The 18784-nt window shown below is 39.9% G+C and overlaps 1 protein-coding gene across 1 annotated transcript; it reads left to right on the forward strand.

Annotated features, from left to right (window-relative positions):
* The first annotated feature begins 11191 nt into the window (after positions 1-11191).
* LOC130737590 (uncharacterized) lies at positions 11192-18567 on the forward strand. Its single transcript, XM_057589404.1, has 9 exons — positions 11192-11480; positions 12118-12241; positions 12389-12489; positions 13180-13305; positions 13398-13518; positions 15641-15725; positions 15912-16025; positions 16967-17006; positions 18219-18567. The coding sequence occupies exons 1-9, from the start codon at positions 11304-11306 to the stop codon at positions 18369-18371; spliced, it is 1041 nt and encodes a 346-aa protein (XP_057445387.1). The 5' UTR covers positions 11192-11303; the 3' UTR covers positions 18372-18567.
* Positions 18568-18784: the final 217 nt, after the last annotated feature.

Below are 18784 nucleotides of genomic sequence, written 5' to 3' on the forward strand. Positions count from 1 at the left end.
AGGGCCCCAGGGGTCTCTCCCAGTCCACAAGAATGCGCCGTTCCCACTCCCCCAGAATCCCTCAACTGCAATCATTCTCCTGCCATCATGGTGCACGATTTTCCACCTTCCCCCCACGTTCATCAGCAACTATCCTCAAAATTCTTACACGCTTCTCCCCTCAACAGTCACCACCTTCCTATAAAGATGCTATTACCTCACCCTTCGCTTATTTTGCAACCTCAACTCCTAGCCACCCTCTTTGCACATAAAATCCCCTCGACAAACTGCTACTACGGCGCCGACGACGCTCCACTCGCTGCTCTTCTTTCCGGTGAGTTTCTAGAACCTCAAAGTTGCTTTCGTTTCTCCCATTTTACCCAAGACCTTGCGCCTTTCCCCCCATGGCATCAGGACGTCGAACTAAGAACTCCTCCCGCGGCATTATCGTCGCCAATCCTCTGTGGTACGTTCCTCCGGTCGACCTTCCCCCTCCTGGGGGAGTCCCTCTTGACACAAAAGATATTGCAGCTTTTCGTCTGAAGTCCTCGGGATCCTTGCCAACTCCTATCCCAAGGGGTCTTCCGGTTGGAGTAATCCCCAACCACAATCCTATTTTGAGCAGTGGGAATTAATTTCTGACCTCTCCTCGAGGTCTGGTGGATTTTGTCATGAGAAGCCCCTTGACAATAAGCTCTACTACGCCGACTCCTCAGCCTCCGAGCGTCCTTGGCTTCGCCGCCCTTATAACGACACGAGCAACTTTCATTTTTTCTACATGTACGAGTACATGTTCACCGGTTTGGGGATCAGGCTCCCCTTCTCTCTCCCTTCATTTGCTCCGTGCTGCGCGACATCAACGTCGCCCCGTCCCAACTTCATCCCAACAACTAGGCCTTCCTGCGATGCTTCGAAATTCTTTGTGATGCAATCCAGCGAGAGCCAGAGCCTTCCCATTTCTTTTATTTTTATGGCGTGGCCACCCAATCATCCCCACCGTGCGACTGGGTCTCTCTGGAAGCCAGGCCCAACCGCCAGCGCTTCAACCCTCTTTCGACCACTATCACGGATGACCTCGCCCGTAGGTACTTCAAAATCGTGGTGTCTCATGAATATCCTGAAGTTTTTACTTCAAGGGACGGTACCGCCCGCTTCCCATTTTACTGGACCAAAGAAACATCCCGAATAGCCGACCCGCCCGAGAGTTCTTTTACCAACGAAGACAAGATTGTCATCAGCTTCCTAGCTAACCTTCCGGTCCTAGACTGCGCTCGTGTGATCGGTAAAGCTAGGGTTTCACTAACCCCCGCATACTTAGGTCTCCTAACCTTCCTTTGATTCGTTCCTTGTCCCTTGCTTATTTCATTCCCCCTATACTTTTACTGACTTTCCTTCGCTGTCCTTTGAACCAGGAAAAATGAATTTTACTAGTGGAGACCTCTTGGCTGCCTTTGAGAAGAAGAAGAATGTCCCATTCCCTCCTCGAGTCAACTTGAAGGGCGACAAAACACCCTCCCCATCCAATTTGGAGGGCGAGGAAAGGAAGCGAGCGCCCTAGAGCCTCGGCGAAGAGGTCTCCCAACCGCCTCTTAAGAAGAAACTCGACTCGGTCGCCGCTTCTCATCCTGGAGGGGAGGACGTCCCGGTTACCGCCTCCACTTCCAGTGAGCCTGGTGAACCGCCTAAGACGACTCTAATTCCTTCGTCTGGCATACAGGGCGAGCTCACAACCAGAGCCCCCCTGGAACTGTTGGCCCGTCGCTTGCCGGGAAAACCTCAAAGCCCTCCACTGGTTTGACGCTGTCGCCGCCTCCAGGTCACAGGCCACTCTATCCTCGGTCTCCGGGAATCCTGGGATGCCACTTACCCTCTCCTTCACGCCGGCACAAGCCGAGAAGACGGATGGAGTGATTCAAATGCAAGGTTTGGACAGAGTGTCCAAGGGCGCTCTGGGTACACTACTCCAAGGTTTTCATCGCTACAAGTGGGCCGCCAGAGATTCTGAAGCTTTGTGGGAAGAGGTGATTCGCCTTCGCTGTAACGACCCGATTTCCGGGGGTCACTTTAGTAACCTGTTAAAGTAAATATGCAATATTTTCCAAAAGAGATTTATAAATGCGAGTATTTTTTTCCTTTTCGAAGCATTTCCAAAACATGTAATGCATACTCCCAACCGTAAATAATTTACATCTGTCCTTGACCAAGGCACAACATAATAGACATGACAAATAAAATAAGATCCAACAACGGACCCACTATGTAATGACTCCATAGATCCGATATACTCCCTATGATTTCCATACTGGGTAAACATAGGAAAACAATGCACCGGAACCTACCCAAAACCTCAAATACAAATCATAAAATGATCCTGCAAGCTTAAACCCATAACGTTAAGCTTTTCTACCCAAAGGCTCTAGCCATACACCCGACTCTATTCTTCGAGTCTTCTATAGTTCTTCCACATGGAGTAGCATCTGCTCACATCGCAAGCTTTCGTCGTCTGGCAGCAGGCCGACCGCCCAAACACAAACATACAACCAAAGCCAAGGCGCTAGGGTCAGCTTACAGAATACAATAGATATACAATCAATACCTATCATCTCAAAATAACATTCTCCTATCATCATCCTTAAGTAATCTCTTCCCTTTTTCTATTCCATAATCCTCTTTATCCTCAATACTTACTTATCAAGTCACTTACAACAACTTAATGTCTCAACTCGCTCTCACAATCTATTCCTCAAGTCAACACTGTATCATTATCAATTCTTATCAAATTCACTAACTCTTATAAAGAAATCCATAAACCATAGTTAACTTCCAAGATAAACAACTCTTCTTATCTAATGATCATGTACTGATTCAAGACTCATAAGCTCCTTCAAAACGATCAAATCATTTCTCTTAAACTTAAACTCGTGATATCTCGTTAGACACAAACCCTAGTCTCTTTGAAACTCCACTTTGGTTCTACAAAAATCTCAAACTTATAGGTAAGTCCTCAATCTCTAAGAAACGGGTTCTAGTCCTCAATTAATCCCTTAATTACTTCTAAGTCCTTGAACTTCCAAAGTTTCAAATCTAGACCATCTGGAATCAAATATTTATAGTAAATCTCATAAACTTCTTGGAATTCAAGATTCAATCCTAAGTCATATCTTCCAACATCAAGATTGCCATCACAACTTAATCCATTCTAATTAATACCTTTCGAAGTCTAATTCCTCACTCGGAAATCCAAACTTAATTGTTCTATTTCTATCCAATCATGTTATTCCTAAACATCCATTAACAAAGAGGTAATATTCGAACACTTATTCTCTAACACTCCAAAAACTTGTTCAACTTTCAAAACTTTTCGCAATCGCTTTTTAACGAATAAATGTGCGTAAAGACTCAAACGTTCTTGATTTTCATAAACGAATAAACAACGTACGTAAGTAAGTTTCAAAAAATATTTTCGTACTCCAAAGCATTGCAATATCAATTAAAATAAAAGGTTTTCTCATCTTTTTCCAAAACAACTATTTTCCCTTGAAATATGTGATTTTGTCAAAACGAACATCAACTGTATAGCGACTTTAGCTAATTTTTAAATACGTCAAATAAACTCCGAAAAATCTAATATTTTTATCATGGCTTCTTTTACAAGTTTTGTAAATCCTCATAAATTTCCAAGTCCTAATTCGAAGTTAAAAATTCAGGAAAAATCAAATACTACAGCAGTTCATGAGGAACGGGACAACTTAACCCGTGCTCACTAAAATGCGTATAACCTGAGCTAGAGAAATCGAAATGACATGAAACCAGCGGCAAAAGTTTGCTTACAGAAAAAGCTACAATTTTTATGAAAAACATACGAATTTGACAGAACAGCGGCTACTACATTCGAAAACAACAACGGTTTTATGTGACTTTTCGCAAAAGCTTTTCAAGCACAGTAAAGGCTAAACCCTCATGCCCTTAGAAATCAACAATCATAACACTATCACTCACACCACACACACATACACTATTCTATATTTCCTTCATCAATTTTACAAGGCTCTTGGACAACAAAAATGACAATGATTTATGACTTAGAGAAGCATAAAGACCCTAGAATTAATTTGATCTAGATAAGAATGACAACCCTATCAAGGTTGAAGGCAGTGGTAGGGTTCTCCTTTGCTGGTCATGGTTGTCCTCTTCAAGTGTGATCATCAAGACTGACAGCAATAGCACAAAACCAAAATTGATTATCAATTTGACAAAAGGGGAGGGAGAACTTCACGGTTCTGAGCTTAGCGAGTCCTCCGGCGAGCCCTCGCCGAAGAAGACGGTGGTTGGCGGCGGCTGGCGGCGGTTTCCGGCGAAGGTTATCGGAAGGTCAAATTGATTGGGGGGTTTTGTAGCGCATGGCGAGGGGAGTTCCATGGTGTGGTTGGTTTCTCCAAAAACTCAGTGGTTCGCCGGAGATCGGAGTTTAAAGGTGCGGTGGTTAGGGTTTCATGGTGGTGGCTATGGTGGTGCGTTCATGGTCGCGTGGTTGTGATGAGGAGGTGGTGTTACTCGCGGTTCTGGCCATAGAGAACGAAGGGGAGAGGCGGCGGTTTGGCACAGAGGAGGTGATGGTGGTTATGCGTTAAGAATCAGAGGAGAAAACGCGTGGTGGTGGCGTTTTGGCACGCGGTGGTGGCGGTTGTGGTTGCTGGCGGCGTTCTGCTCAGCCATGGATGGAGAAGAAGAAGATGGTGTTGTGTGGCTTAGGGTTTCAGAGGAATATGGAGAAGAAGAAAAGAAAATGGAGAAGGAGAAAGTGAGAGAGAGATGTCGAGATTGAGGGAGAGGGAGCGTGAATGAGGAGAAAGTAAAGCCAAAGCTGATTGAATGTGTGGTGAGAATGAGAGATGAGGAGGTGGATGGATAAGAATGAGAAAAAGGTGTGGTTGATAGGGGTGTAAGCGGGTATGGTCCGATCCGCGAATCAGATTAAACCTATCCGAACCGAACAGATTATGGTGGGTTGGATTGGATCATTGGTTCGGTTCGGATTTTTTTTACTGAATCCGATCACTATCGGTTCGGGTATCAGATTTAGGGATTGAAAAACCGATCAATCCGAACCAACCCAATGAATTGAGAATTGTTTTACATTAAGCTCAAACAATTTCAGCCTATTACATTACATATTTATATTTGTATTAGAGATGTTAGTTTTATTTAGATTATATGGATTATGTCATTATCGAATGTTTTGTTCTTTAAAAATGTTGGATTTTATATATTATTTATATTTTTTCACGGTTTTAGAATAATTTTCATGCATATTTCAAAATGATATTTTTTTTATTTCAAATCCGAACATCCGAACCGAACCAATCCGATTGAGATCGGGTTGGTTTGGTTCGGATTTAGAAGTAAGGATCATGAAAACCGAACCAACCCAAATCGAACATGTTTAATTGGTTCGGACATTTTATCATCCTAAATCCGAACCAATCCGGTCCGATTACACCCCTAGTGGTTGAGAGAGAATTGGAATAAATAATATTCCTTTGTGATGCTTGATAGACTATCACAAGTAAATAACAAAGGTGACATGTTAGAGCAGGTCATCTCTTCACAAAAGAGATAGATAATTAAAGAATAGAAATTATTAAAAATAAAAATAAAATAATGCACACAAAAATAATTATAATTAAATCCTTACTTTTAAATAACTTTATAAAATAAAAATATTGGAATTAATTACTACTTAATTAATTTTCACGAATCGCGATTAGATTCGAGAAGGGAAAATAACAGTAAGACAATATTAAAATATAAACACGCAGTTAAACAAATATAAGGAAAATATTCCTTATGGTATTTCCCGTCATCGTGGCGTGAATAATATTCAATAACGAATAATTAATAATACAATACGTGTTACCGTAAATTAAGGAAATTAAGAATATAACCCACCCATTTAATTTCGGGTCTTACATTCGCGCCCTTAACTCCAAATTCGTTGAAGAGCGCAAGGTGCTCCTGGCTTAGCTAGCCTCCCAAGAAATCGCCTCCTCCGAAAAGTTGGCGGAACAAACTAAACGCTCCGAGGTCAGCCTGGAGTTCTGAGACAAAAAGATCTTGGAACTGGAGAACACGTTGGAGAAATTAAAACAAGAAGTGCAACTGGAGTCTGATACAAAGGAGGATTTGCTTGCCGCCAAAGACCAAACCATTTCTTCCCTAGGTGCGGAACTTTAGACCCTCAGTGCAGAAATGGTTAAGAAGGACGAGGCTTTGGTTGCAGCAAGAGCCCAAGCGCGATCCGACGCGAAGGCCCTTGAAAAGAAGTTAAGGTCAGATGCGGCTGCAGCTGCTGTTTTCGAACGTGGTCACGACTTCTTTCTTGCCAAAACCCAAATTCAGCACCTCCACTCCTAGTTAGACCTTAGCCCAATGGGGGCGTTCAAGAAGGTCACCCCCGCCGGATTGGTTGGTCCCGAGGATCCTCCGGGTTTTGTAGCCGAGCATTTCCTGATTGATGAAGACATAGAACAGGAAGAAATCGTTAATAATACTTAAAATGATTGTGTAATAATTGTGCCCTTTTCCGTCAACTCCTGTAACTTTGTTTATATTTGTTCTAATGAGAATAGTCGTTTTGAGCACCTTTGTTCTCCCTTTGCTTTTCGTCTCGCCATGTTTCGCTTTTGTGTTTGTTTTCCTTATAAGTCTGAATTACGTTTAACAACCTTGAGAGTGTGCTTGGTATAACTAGGAATTTTGCTCAGTTTTGGAACTAAGGCTTTGTTCACACGCTTTTCCCTTAAGATCAGGTGTGGCCTTGCCAGTTGTGCTTGGCGAGGACATACAGTGGCTCGGGTCCCAATGGCCATGTGGGTTGCCCGAGGCTTAACCTAGTTTGGAGTGCTCGCCCATATTTCGGGGAGACTTTTGCTCGCCCATATTTCGGGGAGGCTTTTTGGATAAGAATATCCGCACACATCGCCAACGAGTGGCAGCAGTCGCGCCGGACTTTCCGGAGCGATCCGCAGACATCAAGGTCGTGTTGGGATCACCACCTTCAGGGAATTTTTCCCACCACGCGACCGTTTCAATTCGGTTGAGAGTTAGGAGTATTGCTGAGAATATCCGTTTGTATTCGATTGTAAAAGAGATTTTACATTTATTGAGGGATGCCTCTTTAAAAAACTCCCGTGATGGAGAAAAAGAGTACATCTTTATTTTTGACCTATTCCTGCTCCTCCTCGCCGCGCCACTGCTCCTGCCATAGGCCCACCTTTCTTTCCAGTAGTCACCCCTCCCAGTTAAGGTACCACGCCAAGCACTTCATCCTTTAGCCCCGACGTGCTCGCCACCCACTCATCACCCCTGGGAGGCCGGTCGCCCCGCTCAACTACCCTATAATAGAAAGGGGGCCTGCCTAGGCTGTTCTCCCACCTGACGCACCGAGCCGCCTTTGTCCGTCTCAAATTTGCAGCTCCCAGTGGTTTCCAACACTTCACCTTCCTCTTTCCCTTGTTCCTGCGACACCGTGCCTTGCACCGCTCTTCCTCAGTCTTCAGCTTGCCCTAAGATTGATCGACTTTCCCTAATTTCCTTTGAATCATGCCTTGTAGCACTGACTCTTCCTCTCCACCTTCCTCTAGCTGTGTTGGCTTGTTGAACCTAGGCGGCCTCCAGAGCGCTGCGTCTATTTGACTCCAATTGAAGAGGTCAAAATTGTCTCATACTAACCTTTCCAAGCGCCTTTCCTGATCAGCTGTGAGCCTTGGCTCAATCGCCAACACGCCCCTGCTAGATTTGCTCATATCCAAGTCCTCCCAGCGCTCCTCAGCATGAGGATCGGTAAATTGCCCATCTTCCCCCATCCTTTGACCTGCCCTTTCTTGACTTCGGCTCATTCTTGGCCCCCCATACCTTTCATTAATCCACTGTCCCTGTCTTCTCACGCCACTTTTTCCCTGGCCTTGTAAGCCCTGCTGGCCTTGACCGCCTTCCAAGACCTCGATCTCGTGACATATGTGCCCAGCACCAGCTCCCTTCTTCCCATACAAGCTCATGCAGTTATTGTAGCATTCTCTCACCCGCCGTTGATCCGCCGCAATCTTTCCAACTTTTTCGCAGGTCAGTGGGTACTTTACCGCCAGGTGAGCCGTTGATATCACCGCGCAGAGGCGATTCAACGTGTTCCGACCAATGATGACATTGTATGACGCCACTACCTGTAAAACCAGATATCTTACGGGGAAGAGCTTTGCGCGCACCCAGCCCTGTTCCCTCGAAAAGCCTACCAAAGTCCCGGAGTATGGCATCAGGTCTTTATCTGTTAACCCCAACTGGTCAAATGCATCGCCATAGATAATATCTGCAGAACTACCCTGATCTAAGAGCACTCTTTGCACATTGAAACTGTTGATCCTCACCATCACCACCACGAGATCGTCCTTATATGTCTTAATCCCTTCAAAGTCTGCCGACGATATAACTATGTTCGGGTGCTGAAAACCAAATGGAGTTGAAAACTCTTGTACTGAACTCACCGCCCTCACATGCCTGCGTCTTGCTCATGGCGTGTCGCCGCCTCCGCTGAGACCCCCTGCAATTGTATTGATCGTCCCAACCGGCGGTTCAAGATCCTTGTTGAAGGTTTCTTCAGCTCTTCTCTCCCTAGTCGCCAACTATTGGTACATGTTGTCTTGCATTTTGTCAAAGCAACCGATTGTCGAAGCAGATGTCGTGGCATCTGGTTCTGTGAAGCTAGGGCATCAGTCCTCAGCTTGAGTTTCTGTTGTGGGCCCTTTGAAGATTAATTGAAGATATGTTTTTCTGTGTTACTTGAGGAAAAAAAAGGGTTCTGTGTGTTTGATTGCATTCAAACCAAGTTTCTGCTCCCTGATTCTATAAAGAAAATAAGGGTTCTGTGTGTTTGTTTGCATTCAAACTCTGATTGTTGATTGTGTTCACCAATCACTGTGGCAGTGATTGAGAGAAAGAGAGAGGGACTCTCATACTTAGGTTGAGATACTAAGTAGAAATACACTGGGTAGATTAGGAAGTGAACTATGAACTCTTGTGTTCATGAGTGTTTGTAATTCCTGAATCTTGAGATAGTGGATTTCCTTTCTTTGGGTGCAAACCCTCCAGACGTAGGTGAAAGTTTTTCACTGTACTAGGTTAACAATTTCTGTGTTTTGTTGTTTCTGTTTTAAGTTCTGTTTTACTATTAAGCGATTGTCGAACCTATTGTCCAAGTATCGTGCAGGACATTCGTACTACGGGGAACCTGAATTACAATTGGTATCAGAGCAGGCACCCTGTTCTAGTTGGGTGAGCTCCAGGGAGTTTGATTCAAGTTCTCATGGATAATAAGGAGGGAGGATCAGTCAATAGGCCACCCATTCTGGATGGTACTAACTATGACTACTGGAAGATTCGCATGACAGCCTTTCTCAAGTCAATTGACAACAAGACTTGGAAAGCTATTGTCAAGGGTTGGAAGCACCCCACTAAGCCTCAGGTTGAAGGAACCTCTACCACTGTTGTGGAGAAACCTGAAGAGGAATGGACCAGTGTTGAAGACGAAGCTGCTATTGGAAACTCCAAGGCTCTAAATGCTATTTTTAATGGAATTGACAAGAATATGTTTAGGCTGATCAATATGTGTACTGTGGAAAAGGATGCTTGGGAAATTCTGAAAACTGCACATGAAGGAACTACTCGAGTAAGGATGTCAAGGCTTCAGATGCTTACTACTCAATTTGAAAATTTGATGATGACTGAAGAAGAGACTATCTCAGAATTCCACATGCGTGTCTGTGACTTGTCTAATGCTTCATTTTCTTTGGGAGAACCTATGTCAGATGAGAAGCTTGTAAGGAAGATCTTGAGATCTCTTCCTCAGAAATTTGCTATGAAAGTCACTGCAATTGAGGAGGCTCAAGACATTGAGAACATGAAGGTTGATGAACTTATTGGCTCTTTGCAGACATTTGAATTGAAACTGAGACAATTGATGAGGACATCTTAGTTTTCTCTTTTATGTGAGGTAATTGTATGGAGTTAACCATTTTTGTTTTGCTACTTGTTGTTTGGGCGCTTAACGCTATAATACGATGGAGAATCTTCGATGAAGCTCAACCCTTGTACGAGTCGGAAATGAGAACTTGAAGAACAGTGGAAGACTCGAAGAGTAGAGTCGGGTGTAAGGCTAGAGTCTTGGGTTAGAGAGCTTACCATTATTGGTTAAAGCTTGCATAATGATTTTATGACTTTATATTTGAGGTTTCGGGTAGGTTCCGGTACATTACTTTCCTGCGATTCCCCGATGTGGAAATCGTATGGAGTATGTCGGATTTATGGTGTCATTGCATAATAGGTTCCTTGTTGAATCTGGTACTACCTGTTAGGTTTTGTAGGTTGTGTTCTTTCGTTCTTACCTTCGGGTATTGCCTTGTTCAAGGCTAGATGTAATTTGATTTACAATTGGCAGTAGGCATCACATGTTTTGGAAATACTTTGAAGAAAAAGATATATATACTCGTGTTTATGAATCATTTTGGAAAACATTGCATATTTATTTTTAGCAGGTTACTATGGTGACCACTGAAAGTCGGGGCGTTACATCCACAGAGAGGTGTAATACTTATATCGTTCACTAGCTATCAAGCTTAAATGATGGTTGCACAATAGTTTAATTGTTTGTTTAAGAACATGAAAATAAATGAAAAGTAAATAAACTAATGGAGAAACAACAAGTATGAAGAATTGTTGGGATTAGATTTCATTGAATGACCTTTGTGCATTCTAGTGATTCAAATACAAACCAAGCCTAAGAATATGATTCATCTTCACCAGTTCAACCCTACTTCATCGATGTCTCGCATGAGTGGATAACAATAACTATCTAATCCTAAACATTAATGTCTTACATGATTAAAAAAGATAGTTATCATGAAGTTTATGTGTTTAAGTGACTAACATACCTAACTCTATGTCTAGCCATTAGGATTATTAGGTGATTACCTCTAGTTCGAAGGGGCAGATAGTGCAAATTTATGAAACATCGAGGATAAAATCGTCGAAAAAAATAGAGTAAGAGTAGAATTTACACAAACTTAAAATATCAGGGGCCAAAAGTGTTTTTTAGCCTTTAATTTAATGGCTGGGTCAGTAATACCTAGTTAGAAACAAACCTACGGAAACGACATCAATGGGCTGCGTTTGAGCATCAGAAATTCCAAAGAATCAACACATTTGGTAGGAGGAAGTTTCACCCTTGAGAGAGAGAGAGAGAGAGTGTTGCAGAAGAAGAAGAACAAGAGTGGAAAATGGGGGAAGAGAGAGAAGATCCACAGAAGCTGAAGAAATTAGCGGCGGATTCCTACGACTACGACGCCGACTCTCGATGGCCCGATTACTGGGCCAACGTTCTCATCCCTCCCAACATGGCCTCCCGCTCCGACGTCGTTTCACACTACAAACGCAAGTTCTACCAGCGCCACGTTGTGAGCCCTAAACTCTCATCAAGTTTCAATTTTTCCTCTGTTTCGGCACTTGGGTCACTCTCCAATTTCGTTATGACTCTTTTGGCCTTGTACCAAAAATATTGTTCTTATTTGCGATTATTCTCAAGTTGTCTTAGTAAATGCTTTGCTTTTTTGGGGTTACTATAGTTATTGATGGACTTATATTTTTAATCAGAGTTTGTTTTTCATGAGAATTTGTTTTAGTTTCATTGAATTATTGAACTGATTGTTTAGTTTAGCAAGTTTTTAAGAGAATTATTTGTTTAGATTTTACTTGTGTGCTGTTTTGGAGGACTGCTTGTTTAGTATTTGGCTTCTCTAAAGTAGGGGAACTTTAGAGGGAATTATGATCATTGATTGTGACATATGAGATTTCAACAATTTCACAGGTTGTTTTGTGTATGTATTTTTTTCATGATCTCGGTAGACTATTCCATCATTGGATTACTCCATGCTTTAGAGTTGATTGATTATCCTTGTACTTGCTCTTTAGAGGAGGGAAATTAGTTTGGTCATATATACTCAATTTTATGTTTTGATGCTTCATAGTGTACGTTTGTATCTGGAGAATTTGTCTTACTTGGTAAATTGGTTGTAACTATTGGGTATTGATCAGGACCCTGATCTTGTGGTAGAACCAATGAATTTTGGCAGTTCATCTCAGCCAGCACGACAATCATCAACAACAACATCGTCAACCCCACCCCGGACAAATGATCAAGTTCGTGCAAGAAGCTCTGGTGAGTTTGTCATTTCTGAATGTCATAGATTTTTCAACATAATTAGAGTAAAGAGCTCACTATGGAGCACATATTGGTAATCATACTTGTTTACTGTTTATTGCATTCTAGCCTGAGTCCTACTATTTGTGTTGATTTTTTGTACAGGATCAAGTAATAGAACATCAGGGACATCTGCAACTGCAGGTCCTAATTCAACTCCTTTGCGTTGGGATCGGCAGACAATTCTATTTTCTGTTAATGCTTGGGTACAATCTTTTCACCATTATGGCATAAATTTGTTCATAACATCATTCTGGTCATGATATGCCATTTGCATATTGACAGTTTTGATGACCACATTTGTCTTGTTTTCTTCAGTTCTCTCTTCTAACTTTTATCACTGAACACTTGTGACAGAACTTTATTCTTAAGAATTTTACATGTCTCAATTACTTGCTATTATAATGCTACTGCTGATCACATTTGTTTGTATTTCTATTCAAATTTCTATGTTGAGCACTTGTGGAGGAAAGAGAAAATGATATTATACTCCCTCCATCCCTAATTATAAGACCTTTTAGAGACATACTTGATGTGACCCTTTACTAGATTCTAGAAATATTTATTACCCTTTTCCAAATATACCCCTTGTATTTATTATACTTTTGTAATTCCAAAATTTTGATTACGGCTAATAAATATTGATTTACCACACTACTCAATACATTAATTATTGAAAAACCAATACATTTATTAGCTTCATTACATGTTTTCGTAATAAGTGTAATTGTCTTAAGATGATCTTATAATGAGAGGGACAGAGGGAGTAATTAGTAAGGGATGTGGTGGCGTTTTCAAATTATATGTAAAATGACTTTGTTTTTGCCCTAAACTCTTTTCTTTTTGATCTGCATCACTTCTGCTGCTGATGCTTTAAGTTAAATATTTTTCTTTAGGTGTTTGTTGTGGCTGTCCTTGCTGTTTTTCCACTGGTACCTAGACATCTTTCTCAAAGGGCATATCGTCTTTCTTTTATGGGTACTACTTGCTCTTCTCTGTACTCATTGTACTCACAGTATGGGGTAAGTTTTTGTTTTATCACAACTAACATTATTTTCATCTTGATCTGATTTTTCTACCTTTAACATTGTTACATCGTCTCATGCTATTGCAGAAGCCAAGAGCATGGAATTTGCAGGCGTTGCAAGTTTACTTTCAATCAATAATAGCTGCAAAGGATTTTATATACTTCATCTACTGCCTTACTTTTGTTACATCACATCTTTGCCTTAAATGTGAGTATTCCTTGGTCAGTTAATCCCATTATACTCCTATTTGCTTCTTCCTGAAGGGGGAGTAATATTATGCAAGATAACGTCAATTAGTGAGCAAAGTTAATTAGGAAGTTAGTTAGAGTAAGAGATATTAGGTTATAAATAATACAATGGGAAGATTAGAGAGAAACTTTGTTGAGATTTTGAAAGGAAATTAGCGAGGGAGAGTCCTGGTCTCTCGAATACCTGAGTTTAACAGAACTTTCGACCATAAATATAATTTTCTTTATATTCCGATCCAGTATTTTACAGCTTGTATTAAAGCTCTTGGAAAAACTCTGGACAAGATTCAACCAAGAAAGGAAGGGACAGATGGAGAAGTTGAAAAATATTGGGGATAAGCAATTTGAAAATTATCAACAATCGGAGATTCAGTTGTTTGATGGAAAATATTAGTATGTGATAGAGCATGGACCAGCTATTGAACTCGCACCTTGAAAAGCCCTAGGTTTGGAAGAGTTACTCGCCTAGGGGAAAGAAGGGAACAGGGGAAGAAAATTAGGGTTGAGTTGGGAGCATTGTGGCCATATGGTGTATAAAGGTGAGGAGAAGAGTGTGAGGTCATATTGTCATTTTTTGTTTGTTTTAGGCAGGAAAATACTTTTCCTAAGAGCTTAACTTTATATTGCTAGTATATTTATAAAAGATTAGGCCAGTAAATAGCAATTCCACCCCAATTCTTATTCCTGGTGCTTCATCAATTTGTCTGACCTGGCAGATACGTGTGTGTAAACAATTTATGAGTTCGGCTCATGCCACCGAAGATGGAGGAAGAGGATGGAGTTGTTGTAGGCTAAGTTGGCGGTGTTGGACGATCGTAACAGTGGAGGCAGAAGTGGTACGTAAGGCGTAAGATTTTTTTAGCTGTCGATTGGGGACAATTTAAATGGATACGGATGGTGGTAAGGAAGATTGAATTACTCTTTTCTGATGGTGAGGATCCTGTACGTTGGGTAGCTGAGCTGAAACTTACTTCAAGGTTCAGATTATGTTTGACGAGGTTAACTTGCTGAAACTTACTTCAAACTTTGACGAGGTTAAGGTGAAACTAGTGAAATCAAGCATGAGAAGGAGAACTTGCTGCACATTTAACCCACACACCAGGTTGCACAGTGTGAGTTGCTTGGAGTCTGAAGGAGATTATCTTTTAAGTTTAATGGGTCATGCCCGACTATCTAAGATCTACTGGGTCACTTCATTATATGTTGGGCTATGGCTCATTAAGAGACTTATCATGGAATAAGTCATTGTGTGGAGTAATTGTATTTCAGTATTCCAAATGATATACAAGTTCATTCTTCTTATTGTTGAAACTCATACCACTGTTGCTGCAGCTATTTTTGAGAGGAAAATGGGACAGAAAATTGCCAAAAGTCATTAGTAACATCAGTGACCACATGGGCGCCACTGCTAAAACTATTGTGCTAGCTACTGCTGTGGCCTGTGGGCATTAAAGATGATCGATAGGACCCTGGAGGCCATTATTGTCTTTCACATGTATCTTGGCCATCATTGTTTTCAGCGACTACGAGTTGTTCACCTTGAACACAAGGTGAAAGTTTAGAGGAGAGCATTGTTAGATAATCACATTAGTTTGTTAAGAAATAGCTAGTCAGGGAGTTAGTTTCAGTGGCCACATAGGTGTCACTGCTAAAGCGATTGTGCTAGCTATTCCTGTTGCCTGTGGGCATTAAAGATGATTCATGGGACTCTGGAGGCCATTATTGTCTTTCACATGTATCATGGTCATCTTTGTTTTCAGCTACTACAAGTTGTTCACCTTGAACACAAGCTGAAAGTTTAGAGGAGAGCATTGTTAGATAATTCCATTAGTTTGTTAGGAAATAGTTAGTCAGGGAGTTAGTTTCGGAGTATGAGATGGTTCACTGTTGGTTATCAATAATAGGAGGGTAGAATTATAAACTGTCTTGAGATTTGGAGAGGGAATTAGGGGGATAGGGCAGGTCTCTCGAGTACGTGGGTTTAATAGAGATTTTCTATCTATATACACTAATGTTCTTTGTTCATTCTTTTTGTCACTTCCATGACCTGTATTTTATGACATGTTTTTATTATGTTGCAGTTGCTTTGATTCCAATCATATGTTGGGCATTTGAAAATGTTGCCAAGTTCCTTAGACGTAATTTCAGTCGCTCTACCTTGTACAGGTGAATAACCTTTTAAAAATATGTACTAGTTACATGCAAAGAAAATATTGTTGCTAAGAGAGACAACTTTCTCATTAAGCATAGGAGGATATGTTGTCCTTAATAATTGATTGGACACAGTTTTTGTTTGAGGATACTATTTTTAAGTGTGCCTTAACATCTAAGCAATATCTTTTTATTGCTCAGGAAGTACTTGGAAGAGCCTTGTGTTTGGGTGGAGTCAAACAATATGACCCTCAATATACTGACATCACATGCCGAGATTGGACTTGGATTTCTGCTGGTCATCTCACTGTTCTCGTTAGTTTCTCAATCCTTTCCTTTCTCTTTCCCCTTATGTTCCTATGCTACATATCTTTCTGGCTTAATTGCACATTTGGTCCATGTACTGGCTGACGTGTGATTTTGGTTCCCCTATAAATTTTAAGCAAACTTAGTCCCTCAATTTTTTAAATTGTTAGAACTTAGTCTCCCAATCACTTTTATTTTATTCTACTTAAAACTCATTCTAATTCTCTTAGTGAAATTTGAAATTGATTTCACTAAATCTTGTAAATCTGCTTCAAATCAAAACCCACAAATCAAAATATTAAATTTCACCTGAAATTTAAAAAATAATCTCAAATTTTCCTCTCCTAATCTCATTTCCTATAAACCCTGTTGAGATATCTATTAAGAGATATCTATCAGGATATATCTCTTTGAGGTCGATTTGTTAGGATATTGTTTGTTAGGACTAGAGTTTATATTATTATGATGGATTAGGATAATATTAGATTTTATTATTTAGATTTTATGATTTTAAAGTTAGCAGTTGACTAGGAAACCTCTAGGAATCTAGTCTTTAGTACTTCTGAATCAAGTATCAATAGTTTATTTAGAATACTTCCAATTTCTCTCTTCATAAACTACCAAAGTAAATCTTATAGTTTCAACAAACCCTTCAAATTTTATTTTCTTACTAAATTTTTACGCTTAAACTTTTAAATTTATGTTATATCCCTTATCCATTTAAAACCTCAAAATATTTGAATAGAAAATAAGGATTTCAGTACATTTGGTCTAAGAAAATTGACAAAGGGACCAAATTTGCTTATTTGTAAAAGTATAAGGACTTAATTAGCTTGAAATCACACCAAAGTCCATACAAGAGGAAGCAGAAGTGCAATTAAGCCGATCTCTTTTCTATGAAAGTTATTGGTTTCCTAATTGCAATCCTCATTACTGAACTAAACATGCAGGTGGCAGCGCAACATAATACAGACATTCATGTACTGGCAGGTTTGTTTCTTTGCTAAGAACTGCGGTTTTTTTTCATGCATTCATATACAGCAACAAACTAGATAGATAACTACATATGAAAACAGTCTTGAATTATTTCTACTGCTTGTCTGTGTAAAACCGTATTTCACATCTTTTTTTAATCTGTTAATATTTTCTTTAGAGAATCAATTATGGCACCCAGAAGCCACTCATAATAAAATACTGTCTGTTCTTATTTAAAATACATATTATATAAAGCTTTTCATGTTCCTTTGTATAAATCATTTCAAAATATCTATGAAGTATTACACATTTTCTTTCCAAGTCTACCCTTAACATTGAAGAGTTCAACTGTGATGCGCTGTTAGTGTAAAATAGTCTTACATTGATGATCAATTATAGTATGCCACGTAGAAGGAACAATTACATTCATTTTAAATTTTAGGATGTTTTTGTAAACAAAGTTTATAGTGGCAATGCACCTTTTATCCAACATTTAATGCTCTATATTCAATTATTTAACACTTCTCTTAACTTTTCAATAGGGGGGGGGGGTAGTTTATTGAAATTTACACATTTATGTAAGGTCCTGTTTGGAAGAACTTATTTGAGCTTATCTTATAGTATAATAAAAACTTATTCTAGTCTTTGAGAGAACTTATGTATATAGCTCATGGCCTACTTACAAGTTGTTTTGAACTTATTTTCATAAGCTGTTTTGATTAGCTTATGAATTAGAGTTTATGGATACCTATAACTTATTGTGCTTATTTCAATAAGTTTTTCAAGTTAGCTTATTAATTACTGCTTATGCGATACGCGCTTAAATAAATGGTTTACCCAAATGCACTCAAGACCAACAACTCCCTATGTTCCTATTTATAAGTCACGTTTTTAAAGCTTTTTTGTATGTTCTCCAATATAAGTCACGCTTAGATATTGATGAAGCATAAAATAGTTTTCTCCAAGTTTACCCGTAATGTTTAAGGCTCCACATTCAGTTATGTATCGCTTATCATCATACATTCTTTTAATTTTTCAGTAAGGCTCATTTAGGGAAATTGACATAACTTTTGTTAGATTTAACATTAACAACTAATTTCAACTAATTTTCATAATGTGTGATTAAAAGTGACTTATAAGTGAACATGTAGCAATTAATTTTCTTAATCTACGTGTTGTCTTGGAGATAATGACATTTATTTACCTGTTTTGTCTTTCCTGCTGCAGCTTTTGAAGCTCATGTATAACGTTCCAGTTACTGCTGCTTACCATCAGAGTGTTTGGGCTAAAATTGGGAGGACGGTTAATCCACTCATCCACAGCCATGCACCATTCTTGAAGACACCTTTATCTGCTGTCCAAAGATGGTGGCTAAGATAGAGGCTTGTCTGAAGTGATTTCAGAAGAACACTAAGTAGACATTTTTCGTGTTATTTCATCTTCAAATACAAATTGAATTCACATGGAACGATCAAGTACTCGTTGGATTAATCTCCATATAACAGAGAACTAAAGTAGATTTTGGATTGAATAATGATCCAATCGTGAATGACAATTTGATTAAGTAGTGTGTTTACTTGAATATTTAAGTACATTTTTACATTACCCCTATTAACTGATTTCCTTCTAGAAATAATTTTTTTTTTGGGGTAAATAGTCAATTTGGTCCATGAAAGTGGCATTCGCTGACTAGTTAGTCCCTAAACTATCAAATGACTCTTGTAGTCTCTGAAAGTGTAACATTGATCAAATTAGTCCTGACGTTAAAAAACTTGCTAACCTTTAATGGAGAG

Source organism: Lotus japonicus, chromosome 2 (genome assembly GCF_012489685.1).
Source record: "Lotus japonicus ecotype B-129 chromosome 2, LjGifu_v1.2".
In the NCBI taxonomy this organism is placed as follows: Eukaryota; Viridiplantae; Streptophyta; class Magnoliopsida; order Fabales; family Fabaceae; genus Lotus; species Lotus japonicus.